This window comes from Toxoplasma gondii, chromosome Ib (genome assembly GCF_000006565.2).
Source record: "Toxoplasma gondii ME49 chromosome Ib, whole genome shotgun sequence".
Lineage (NCBI taxonomy): Eukaryota > Apicomplexa > Conoidasida > Eucoccidiorida > Sarcocystidae > Toxoplasma > Toxoplasma gondii.
Genome location: NC_031468.1, coordinates 1,091,177 through 1,103,029, shown reverse-complemented (window position 1 = coordinate 1,103,029; position 11,853 = coordinate 1,091,177). Strand labels below are relative to the sequence as shown.

Sequence of the window (11,853 nt, the reverse complement as noted above, 5' to 3'; positions counted from 1 at the left end):
TCTCTTTGTGCCTGTCCCGACATCCTCGGAACTTCTCATTCTTCTGGTGTCGCCGAGAAACGAGGGTCTTGCTGGTCTGGAAGACGACAGAGAGGAAGTTCAGCCCTGCGCTTCTCTTCACGTTGTCACTGGCGGCCTTGCAGGAAGCGGCAACAGTAAAGTCTCAGCCGTGGTATTTCGAGGCTTTCAGAGACTCAACTGTAGGGACACTCACGGCCCCCAAACGCAGCTTCGTTATCTCAAAGGATTGCGATAGAACCATAGACAAATTTTCGCTGGTCACGCCACGGACATGCTCTGTAACTGCGACGCAAAGCAGCTCTCCCGCATACTAAAGAATTCGATGTAGAACTGACAACTCCCTCGCCTTACATCGCCGACGGTCTGACGATAAGCGACGAGATGCAGCATGAGAAACGCTCCCAGCGTCGTCCAAGCTTGTGTTTCTGGGTTGGGGTTGCTTGTTGATGCTTAGAAATGCTGTTTTGCGCTGACTAGTGTGTTCGGGGCCTTGCATGCCACAGCACGACTCGCGTCCTGCTGTGAAACACGGCTATGTGCTTTTGCCTATAGATGTGAATGTGTACATACCTAAAGCACATATAAATTCATATATATATATATATATATACTTGTATACAATTATAAATGTGCACATGTACGTATAAATCCATAAATACCTGTAGGTGTATATATATATATATACATATATATATAAACATATGTGTGTATATATGTAGTGAGAAACGTCTTTAAGCAATGTATATTTACATATAGGTATATATGTCTACACGCTATTACGTGTACATCCATGCGTTGTTTGTGTAATTGGGCGTGTGTACGATGTGTTTCTGTGAATTTTCATCAGGTGGTATAGTGTCTTGGTGTGTCTTTGTAGTCCGCGTCCAGTTGCGGGAGCGAAGAAAAGGATTGAACAGCAGAAAATGTTCCTGTTTAGGGTACTCTCGGCCCTTGATGGGTCGGCCCTTCCCCGAAGAAACGTACCATGAAAAGCTGGGGAGCTCTGCAGCACCCACTTCTTTTTAACTCCCGGAAACACCGTCCACCGACGGCGCGCGTCCGCGGATAGTAAGCCCCCGTACGCAGTGTTGCCCATGTAAAAAACAACGCCTATACAACCGCCGCCGAGAGTTCAGCATCTTGGCATTTCTTCCCCTCGACCTCTGAGAAGGCCGGCCTTCGCAGGAAGCATCTGGGCGACGCTTGGGGCAAAAATGGAAGTGTCAAACGCGGAAGCCCCTGGCACGAGAAGCTCCGCCACTTGCAATAACATGTTGTCATTACGCCAAGTCGGCTGTCGGTCATAACGGACGCTCTTCAGGCGGCAGGCCTGTCCGCCACATGCTGCTTCATTGTCCCGGTGTCGCGACACCTGGTTTGCAGCGACGCGTTCTTTCCTTTGTTAACCTGAGCTCTTCCGTAACACATCTGAGCTAGAAAAGTGAACTCCTACGCGTTTCGTTCCGTGGTTCCCTGTTTGCGACTTCCTCGCAACAGTCTGCTTCGCTGACTGTCGACTGCATGCGTAGTCTTCCATTCGCTGGATCTCTTCAATCTGTTCTGCGAGACGTCGGGACTCCTCCCTTTCCCCAGTCTCGTTCGTCTGCGGTCCGTCTTGCAGGCTGCTTTGCCCACCGGCGGAGATCCCGACGGCCCGTCTGTTTGACGTGGATCGTGTTTCTCCTTTGCTCGAACAAATCCGTGCTTGTGAGTGTGTGTGTGTGGACCTTCACGCACTACAGCCGAGATCCAGGCGGGGAGCCCAGAGGCATCGAAAAGACCCTCTCGTTCTTGACCCCGCGGATGACTGCCGGTTTACGAGCACCAGTCCTTGGGGCCAGAAGTCGTGCCGGAGGTCGCGAGTTCTGTGGACTTGGCGTCGCTGTTGAAGAGCTGGCACAGCCTGGATGTTTTCGTGAAGGAGAAGTATTCGCAGGCCTCCGTGGTCTGGCACAAGACCTGGCAGTCGAGGGCGCTGTACACCTTCTCGGAAGACATTTCTCCCCTTTGATACTTTTGTCCCTCCAGGAAGCAGCTTTGATTGCAGGATCGCGGCCCCGAGACGAAACCTTGGGCCTCGGTCACTTCGACCCTGCTGCCGTTGAGCAGACTGCAGAACTTGCTGTTCCGGTCGAAGGTGAAGTATCTGCAGCTCGGCATCTTCTTGCAGTGTTTCTGACACAAGTCGGCGTTGCTTGTGTTGGCGAGTTCCTTCAAGGGGGTGCCACTTGCCTTGCTGTTCTGCGGGTGCATGCAGGACCCCGACTTGTTCCAGCCTTGCGCCACGGACGAGTCGCCGGCGTCGTCGTCCGGACACCACTCACTGGAGCCGAAGACAGAGCCCGTCATTTCCTTTTTCGCGTTCAAACCGGCTTCCGGCTTCAAGTAGCACTTGCTGTTGAGAATGTTGTAGTCCCAGTACTTGCACTGGGGCTGCGTGGTGCACCAGATGAGGCAGTCGAAGGGGCTGTACATCTCTTTCGGACTGAGAATCTCCTGTATGCTTGCGTGCGTGTTCTTTGAGAAGCACGAACTCGAGCAACTTCGCGGCACGGTCACTGTGTCGGTGTCTCCGTCAACGATGTCGAAATATCCCGTCTTCAGGTGGCACTTCCGCTGCGCCTTGTTCAACTCTGCATGCGTACACTCTTTTCGAGTCCGACACGCCCGCTGACAGTCTTCTTCCGCCACAATGTCTTCGCGAGTCTCCACTGTGGTTGCACCCGAACCTTTCTGGTATCGATAGCAGCGGAACTCCATCGTCGCGCTCGCGCTCACCGACGCGCGGGTCGAGGCAAAGGAAACCGCGACCAGAGGATCTACACTCTTCTCTGCTCCCAAGAGTGGTGACGCTGCCTTCTCGGACCCGCCTACAGGTGCAATCTTCTCTGAAACTGCAGATTCTGTAGATGTGCGTCCAGCGTGGTGACTGCGGTGCAACGGCTGTGGCGCTGCGGCGCCGCTGAGATGCGTGCGGGTGCCGTGGGTGGGGGCGATGGCAGCGGCGAATTGCAGGAGCGAGAGGCGGTTCTGATGCACAGTTTGCCACAACAGCGAAGTAACGACGGCCAGAATAAAGAGGCGCCTTGGCCGCCTGGCCACAGGCACAGTTGGGAGGGAACCTGCAATCATGTTGGGGAAACTAGTGCGGCAGCAAGTGGGTTGAGATACTTGGTACGTTTTTACCGAACAACGAGGTTCTCGGGGAGTCTCAACAGCTTGCTCGGGTAGCCGTGCACGTTCTTCGATGGCGCACAGGGTCGAAAGTCATCAGATGCAAACGCAGAAACGACAAGGGTGGAAATCGTGTGGACCAATGTGCGCAGATCGCGGAAAAATCCACCCGGAGGACCTGCAGCACTTGCGCCTCACGGAACTCTGGGTCCAAGCCCCGACAGAGGGCTGAAAATGTCGAAGTGCCCGTTAAGTTCTCGTGATGCCGGGGTTCAGAGAACCAGCGGGAAACGCGCCTGGAATACGGTTTGGGAGAAGAAACGCAGATGGCTCTCGTCGCCGAAAAGGGGAGATCTGAACTACTCGAGCGGTTCGTCGTCCGTGCCTCGGCGGCGCGGTCGCTATCACGAAAATGCCGACGCACACACCAATTTCACCACGTTCGCGGGTGGAATGGTCTCGTGGGAGGAAGAACACACAACTGAGATGAGGCGGCAACGAAATTGTTCGCGGGAAAATCAAAGGCAGATACCTTCTACTAACTGTCAAAGAACCGGCTCCGCCAGCATACGCTGCGTTACGCCAAAGGGGCTCGTGTGTATGTACACATGCAATGCGTTGACCACGTTGCGGTCAGGAGGTGATTTCGTCGGGAGTTTCGGCAGCTACAGTTTCAACAACCTGTGGAAAGAGGCGCCACATCTAGAAGAGAAACTCGCGGGATGGACACGGACCGGGCGAACAAGGGGGACGCCTGCGGGGTCGGGTCAACCTTCTCCACGAGCGCACGTCAGCTAGCCGTTTCGCGAGCGAAGAGTCCGGAGTGTGCGTTCGGGGGAGGAAACACCGCGAGATGGGCAACAAGAGATTAAATAGAAATTAAGTGTGAGGAAAAGAATGGAGAGAAAACGAAACCTCTGGGGAAGTGGAAAGTTTAGTCGTCGCGTGACTTCTGGGTCGCGGCTTTTCTCAAAGGGCCGAAAGTCCGGCACCGCTGCCTCTCCCGAGCCGCGAGGAACAACTGTCTCCCCTGAAAACCCCGAGCCGGCACACTCCCCCTGCACTGGCTTCCGCCACTTCGAGGCCCGCAACGCCGTCCGGAGATTTAGGACCTAGCCGCTTCTTGTGACGAGTGACAGTCCCAAAGCGACCTGTATGTTCTTATAGATGTCCAGTTAGTGACTCACGAAGTGCCTGGACGCTTTGCGAGTTGGCAAGCACAACCAGCCGTCGAGTGAGTTTGTGTCAAAGTGGGGTTCGCTCTCCGGGCACCTCAACCTCACGCAGTGGTGGTCGGGTCTTCGCTCCTTCTACAGCGAGTCGGAGCATGCTAGCTTGTACGAATTCCCACTATAAAAGAGTGGAGCTAACAACATAGAAAAGGTGTCGAAACGCGCCGTTAACAGCCCAAACCGACGAAATCTGAGCGCATCAGGAATCGCCAACATCTACGCTCAAGAGCTGGGTAGATTTTCTTTTTTGACCCGCTGCAGGATCCCGACAGCCAGATCACAGCGCAGGGGAGCGAAGCACGGCAGTACAGTTTCGGGCAGGATTGCAAGCAAACAACTGCAAGTATTCATGTTTAGAGAGTTTAACTTATACGTTAATGCTCAACTGGCCGGGGCTCAAGAAAGGGAGAGTTGTCCGTGTAATGTCGACTGCAGCTCTTCGTGTCATTGTCGGAAAGAGCCCCTACGAGCCTTTACTCTCGCTAGTCGCGTTTCTCCCCTCTGTCTCGGTGTCACAGACGTAAGAAGAAGGTCGTTATTAGTAAGTACGACTAGTCATACGACTAGCTCTAGTGTAAAAGTTCGGAAGTGGTCCATAACGCTACCGATTGTCACTTCGAGCCGAGCAGGGAGTCCCCAGTTTTCAGAGGAATGCCGCCCTTCGAAAACGGACGCTCGACAGAGCGCAGGAACTGCACTGGTTGCAGCCGGGGGGGCGAAAGCTGTCATGAGACGAAGCCGGTAAGTAGAAGGCTAGTGAGGATGCAACCGGGGAGGTCCTCAGAAAAAGTACGTGGTGGAAACTTCTCGGCGCCTGAAACTGACTTCCTTCTCGCCACTAGTATGATTTCCCAGTGCGAGAAGTCACGTGGTTTTCATGGCATGAGTCTAGGCCGAACTTGTGATGGATGAATGCACCCTAGATGCCTGTGTATTCGTGGGTAGACGTTCCTCTAATGCTTCACTCGTTTATGCACAGCCGCGTAGGTTTGATATTCTGAACCACCCGATATAAAGTCGTCGTATCTTTCCGTCGTTTATACACAAGTTCGTAAATCTAGCAATGCGTGTCAAGTTCCTGACGACTTGAGACAACAGAAGCTCGCAGTGTAACAGTACTGCAGGGCACACACACCCCGACGTGTGCACGAAGCATAAAAGTCTGTGGAACCCAGGAAAAGTACCAAGCAGCGACGGTGCACTTGGTGTTTAAAAAATAATAAAGCCGTGACGAAGTGCGTTCTGGGCCTGAGGGGATTCAAGAACAGAAGCATATGCGGCTGTGCGTGGAGCTTGCCTCCCCTCTCTTGATTGTGCTCGGTTGTCACGCGAGATGGCCGCCTGGAAGAGTGAACGCCGGATGCGGGCAGGCGTACTCTGTCACTTTATGAAGTCCCGAAGTTTTACGGACTGGAACAGTAATATCAAGCGCCTCTGATTCGTCTACTTAAGTCCACGGGCCACTTTCAGTGTGTTTGCCAGTAGAACGAGACTCTCTCAAGAGCTGGTACACTGCTTCTGTACATTTCAACATCGACTGGAAGTGCGTTAGCAGTGTAAACAACCTGACTCCCGCCGCGGGGCGTGGTGAATCAGCTGATTCAAAACCTTCAGTCCGCAAGTGTGACAAAACAAAAAAGCCAAAGACTGTTGGCGGACTGTCCTGGGCAGCCGCACATGCTCCCGGTGTTTCGTTAAGACTTACCTACCTTCCCCGCGATACGACTGCTTCCCATCTCTATGCCGGCAACGATTACCGGATGAATTTCGCCACAGGCTGTCTGCTGTCTCTCAATCACTATCTCTGCGTTATCATGTCAAGTTCTGTATTGAAAAATACTCTCTAGGGAACTCTCACCGCCCAGTGCTCAACAGAAGACTGAGGTGATCCACTGACGTGAAACTGAAAAGGCCCTCTAGTGTCGTGCCACTACGCAAAAGAGAACCTCTGATTGCGGACTCAGCATGAAGATAGTTTTGCCAGCAGCAGAGGGAGCCAGAGCACGTCCATACGACTCGGTTCTTCCTCGCACACGGTTCTGTTGTATATATCTACACAGTTTGAGATGGTAGACAGAGAACAAATTGTCCGCAGACGTTCTAACTAGCTCACGTATTACATCTCACGGAGAGCCATCGTTCCTCTCACTGCATCTTGATCAGTAAATGAGAGCGTAATGGGCCGTCTTGGAGGTGCGACCATTTAGGATATTATACTTACATTTTGTCGAAAAAGTGCGGACGATGATCCGCGTTGCATTCTATCTCTAAACTATTTAACGGTCGTAAGGTACGCCGGCGATAGCAGTCAAATACTATTAGTAGCGAACACAATCCTCAAAGATGCCTCTTCACTGTTTCAGTCAGCAAAGACACAGACCCCCAGTGTATTAGTTGTTTGCTTGCGACGACGGACAGCGGGACCTTGTTTGCTACTGTGACGATGTAAAAGTAATCGATAGTACGCCTGTTTTCCTGCAGCGCAACGTACTGATTCAAAACGTGCCGCCACCATCTACATCTCCTGTGGAGGGCTTCTTCAATACTCAGCTGAAAAGACAGGTAGTCGAAGTGCACTCGTCTCGAAAGCGACAGTTTCACAAGAAAGATGAATGACGAATCGTTGCAACGGCATGCAAGGACAGCGTGGCAGAAGGGTGGAACCGACAAAGTCGGTATTTCCTTAGGTCTCTGAGTTTTGCTTAAATGGTCCACGACGCCTAAGGGAGGGCTTTCCACTCCGGCGTTCGTAAAAGCAGTGGCTGTATCCTCTCTAGGGAATTCTTTACAAGATAAAGACGAGCCTGGCGTCACAGGCAGACATGACCGACAGAGTGAAGCGGACTTTTATTTATGTGGTACCCCCCGTCCACCAGACCACCGGAATATATCGTGGGGAACGCGCGACGGGTGTGTCTGCCCGTAGTCAAGAATATCCTTCTTACAGCGTTTTCGCCTGCCACATAGTAAAATGGCTTGTATAAGAATAAAATTACATATCCCCTACCTACATGTAAATGGTCCTAGCAACCCGACAGGTCTAGATACCGCAATTAACGTCGCCTTGTATTCTCATAACAGTCGCACGGCGAAAGTGGTGTCTCTCTGCAGGAAACGACCGATATTGACCTTGGAGCAGACTCTCTGCCTGTTGTTGATTATCGTCTCCTGTCCCCTAAATTCGGCTTGCTTGCGTCACACCATTCACGGAGGTTTCACTGTGATCCTTTCAGGCTCCGTGTGCTCAACGCCTGTCGTTCATTCTGTTCTTGGAATCAGGGATAATCGACATCTGTCAACCTCACACGTAAAGTGACCATAAGTAACGGCCTCCTAGTGACACGCTGGTGAGTGTGGTACTTTGGCGAAAGAGAAATATGGCAACCGTATCACTTCACCCACGCATTTGTCCCCATGGCACGGACACTAAACAATCAGCATTTCCGTATAAGCTGGTTCCGACAACCATGACATGCACTTGAGTACTCTGCCGTCTGGCGCATTCATCAACGAAAACTGAAGTCTTGAACTGTTTAATTTTGGCGATTCTCGATTCGGCAGGAGTTCGCTTCCATACACTGGAGAAGACCGGTGAACTGATGGTGTTGGACCAAAACTTTAAAGAGAAAAAGCGCACATGTTACGGAACAAAAACCGAATTAACAGCTGACACTGAACCGGCCTCCTAGACCCTATCCCAAGGTCAGAATGGTAATTCGTACCGTTGCCTCTATCATGGTGCATTCCACTTGAGATGACGGTGGATCATTCGAATGCGCTAACAGAAATAAACATGAAAGGCGGTATAAGTCCACAGGTCACGTATGAGGCAATGTGCGGTTCCCCTTTACAGAGTTGTGCTACCGACAACCTCTATCCCTTACGCTGTCTTCCTGTCCAGTTTCGTGTTCACAAGAGGCACTGCATGAAGCACTTTAAGCACTTTATACTGCTCAGGATAAATGGCCTTTTCCAGAAATGCATTTGATGGCTTGCACTGTGGTTACAACGTGCACTGGGGTATCAGGGTTCGCGCAACGTGGTGCCGACGGCAAGAACGAGATGTCTTGTGCGGGGATCCGGGAAACCACGATTGGAGAGGGTGTTGTTTCTTGTCTCAAATGCGCCTCTGTGTTGTCAAGGACTGTTTCTGTCTCTTCGCGATCATCGGGACATTCTTCTTTGCTCAACAAGCAACTGAGAGTCTGACGTGCCCCTAAACCGGAACCGCCAGCTAGCTAGACACTCCACGTTTAGGGGAACGTTTTCCGGCAAAAGAGTGAGCCGTTGCGCGAAGAGAATCGACGTCAAATCAATTTTGTACCGTAATCACTTCGCTATCTGACGAGGAACCAGTGAGTTCCGGTAGTCCTTTGACTGGGACACTTCACTGGAACGCGACCACGGCCGCGGTTCACTGAAGCCGTTGCCGGGTACGCGATAAGCGTTTTTGCCATTTCTGGTCATCTCTGTGTTTCTGATCCTCTCTGCGATTCAGTGACCTCTTAGCATGTGCAGCATTCTAGTTTTCCGTGGCGAAAAGTCAATGAGCCGTTTTCTCGGCGTTAGTCACTATGCCTTCTCAGTGGCCCTTGCCCCCCCCTTCTCTGAAAGACACGGACTTTTCCTGGGGTAGCACTTTGTCTCGTCTAGGTAAACAGCCCTCTCGGTCTCTTTTGCTGTCCCACGCTTCTGCCGTCGAGTGTAGCGTCCCTTGAGCGAATGTGCAATCTATTTTTTCATTCGTGGAGAAACGACGGCGTCAGTTTGGTCTGAACCCCCGTTGATTTTCCCGTGGGCGTGTTTTCTGGGCGCCCTTTATGCCTTCCGCGTACATCCCCACTGTTTCCGCCAAACTTCTGGCAAAATGGCGGGCTCGTCCTCCCAGCCTTTGGATGCACACGTTTATGTCCCGCGTTCTGGTTTTTTCTCACGCGTTCTTGTTCGCTCACTCCTTACCCTCGTAACTCTCCTCGTTTGCCTCACCCCGTCACCCTCCGACGCAGCAGGCAACGCAGCCCCGCAAGAAGCAGAGTACATGAGCCGGTCGGAACTGGCAGCAGGAACTGGCCTACGAATTCCCCCGAGTACCAATCCCCAGTTCGGGCAACGATGTGAAGCGTTTCGCGGGCCGGATCCGTTCTGGTCTAGCCCGCCGGTCGGAAGTCACCAGTACTGGCAGCTGAGCGTGTCGCCTCCGCGCACGAATCCACCTTTGGCGGATTTGCGGTCCTACAGCACCGTGGGTATGTACGAAGCGACTCCACAAGTCTCTTTGTTTCCACCAGCGGAGGGGCTGTCGGGAACTGAGAGGGTTCGCGCACCGGTGCTTCAGCCGGCCCCCTGGCTGCAGCTGCGGGCAGATAGCACGAAGGTACCGATCAAGCAAATCAGCAAATTCCCGCAGGTGGAACAAGCCGCAGAAACGATCATCATGTGGTGTCTGCGGGAAGCCGTGAACCGATCCGGAGGAGAGGGGAGTGACCCCGCGAGACTCGCGGCAGCGGTTCAGATTCTACGAGAAAGTGTCGACTTGCGCGAACTTCTGAGGCAGAACAGCCAGGAGGCACTGCCTGCGTTCAGCGCCCTTTTCGCAACCGTAGCAAAGGAGTTACCAGGCCTGGACGTTCGAATGTTTCGCTTCTGGGTTCTGGCTGCGAACTCCAAGGGACACGAAAACGAACCGGAGGACATGTATGTGGCTTCGATGGAGCAGGCAAGGTGGACGCTGGCGAACGCGCTTGTGCGAACAGCTCTCCACCTCGAAGAAGAAACTGTGGACGAGAAACTCGTTGACTGCGACCACCTCACATTCACAGCATACTCGGCCAAGCTGCAAAAAGTTTTCCCCTCGAAAGAGACCAAAGTTCGCTTCTGCAGCATCAGCGTCAGCGGGTGGATCCTCTACGCGGCTCACCGCTTTCTGGAAGCTGCAAAGGCCGCCACGGAGAGCGGGGACAGCCAAGCTGCCGCTGCAGTCCTTTCCATCCAAGAAAGTGTGAGAAAGTGTCAAGGAACGCAAAACGATGTAAAGACCTTGTGGCCCGTCTTCGAGCAGTACCGGTCTGCAGCGCTAAGCGGACCACCCGCAGAAACGACCGCCACACAAGAAAGCTAACTCTGCAGAGCGGAGGAAATATGGGTGACCTAGTCAGAAACTCGAGGCAAAAGAAGAAGCACGCTGCCCACGTTTCGTGGAGGTGAACGCGAATCGAATTCCCGCGACTTCGTGCACTCAAATAGGAGGTGCGGAAGAAAAGGGATTAGCTATTGTTCTGCGAAAAATGGAAGGCGACATCGACGAGATACCGACTAAGTTCCATAACGCGACTCAAAAGCGGCACATTATCCTGGGGTTGAAGTAAAAAAACGCGGAGTTTTGCGGGACTCACACGTTCTGCACAAGATTCTACTCTCAGTTGCTGGCTGCGAGGCGCACAGCGGATAAAGGTAACACCACGAAACGCTAGAAACGCTAAAAGTTCACCGTTGGTGGTCGTTCCAGTTTCCCCTCTTTGCTGTCAAATGTTCGTGGAAGACGCCCGCCCCGAATTCGCGTAGATCTGAAGCATATATTTCCCTCTGGTACGCACTACTGGAACAACTGATAGGGAAGCGGAGACAGCACTTTTCTGCCTTCGACACTGTAGACATGTTTGACTTCCTGAGGGGTTTTTCTGTGGAACCGACCGCTGCTGGCGGACCCATCGTGGTGACGAGGCAGTTGCATCCACCTTTCATCGCTTCCTTTTTTTCCTGTTCTGGAACTGCGAACTCGGCACTTTTCTGTATGTCTCGGAAGAAACGCCTGCGTGGTTAGTGCCCACTTCGACCGACATAGTAAGTTCCAAAAAGATGGTGACCTCCCACACAGGAGCAAGCTGAGCTGTCACCCCTTCCGTGTTCCGAGACAGATGAGCTTAATCTCGGGTGTTTGATACCACACGTAGCATCCAATTGGTTTTTCCGTGGTATGCGCGGCTTGAGAACGGCGACATGGCCAGTGTCCACTGGGACGAGTTGTGTGTTTCACGGCTGGAGATTGACGGAATTCATGATGGAGACTGGTTTATGCGTCAATAACTCTTCAGCACTAAACTTGCCAATTTGATTCGAACGCATCGCGTACTTTCTCTCGCCTGAACAGGCGAGTACGGAAACCTTCTGTGTCTGTCTCGCGAGTCTTGTGGTGTGTTTCAAGCTCGGCGCGGAATTTCTTCTGTGTCGGCCAGAAAAGGATTGCCAGCGCCTGTCCCGCTACAAGGACAGAATGAGGCGTGGGGTGGCCGTAAACTACGGGGAAACGTACGTAGGCAATCGCGAAGGTGTGCTCTTGCGAGCTCAAAGCTACCTTTGCCCCGGCGCTGAACACAGCTGTGGAACGAACAGGAGGCCGGGGAAAGAAAAAGGTTCTTGCAGTCGAGCC

General features: G+C 52.7%; 2 protein-coding genes across 2 annotated transcripts; one reads left to right on the top strand and one right to left on the bottom strand.

Annotated features, from left to right (window-relative positions):
* Positions 1-854: 854 nt before the first annotated feature.
* Positions 855-4,019, bottom strand: TGME49_209180 (PAN domain-containing protein). The gene has a single exon (XM_002369637.2). The coding sequence runs from the start codon at positions 3,151-3,153 to the stop codon at positions 1,837-1,839; it is 1,317 nt and encodes a 438-aa protein (XP_002369678.1). The 5' UTR covers positions 3,154-4,019; the 3' UTR covers positions 855-1,836.
* A 4,699-nt stretch (positions 4,020-8,718) lies between these two features.
* Positions 8,719-11,545, top strand: TGME49_209170 (hypothetical protein). The gene has a single exon (XM_002369636.2). The coding sequence runs from the start codon at positions 9,295-9,297 to the stop codon at positions 10,543-10,545; it is 1,251 nt and encodes a 416-aa protein (XP_002369677.1). The 5' UTR covers positions 8,719-9,294; the 3' UTR covers positions 10,546-11,545.
* Positions 11,546-11,853: the final 308 nt, after the last annotated feature.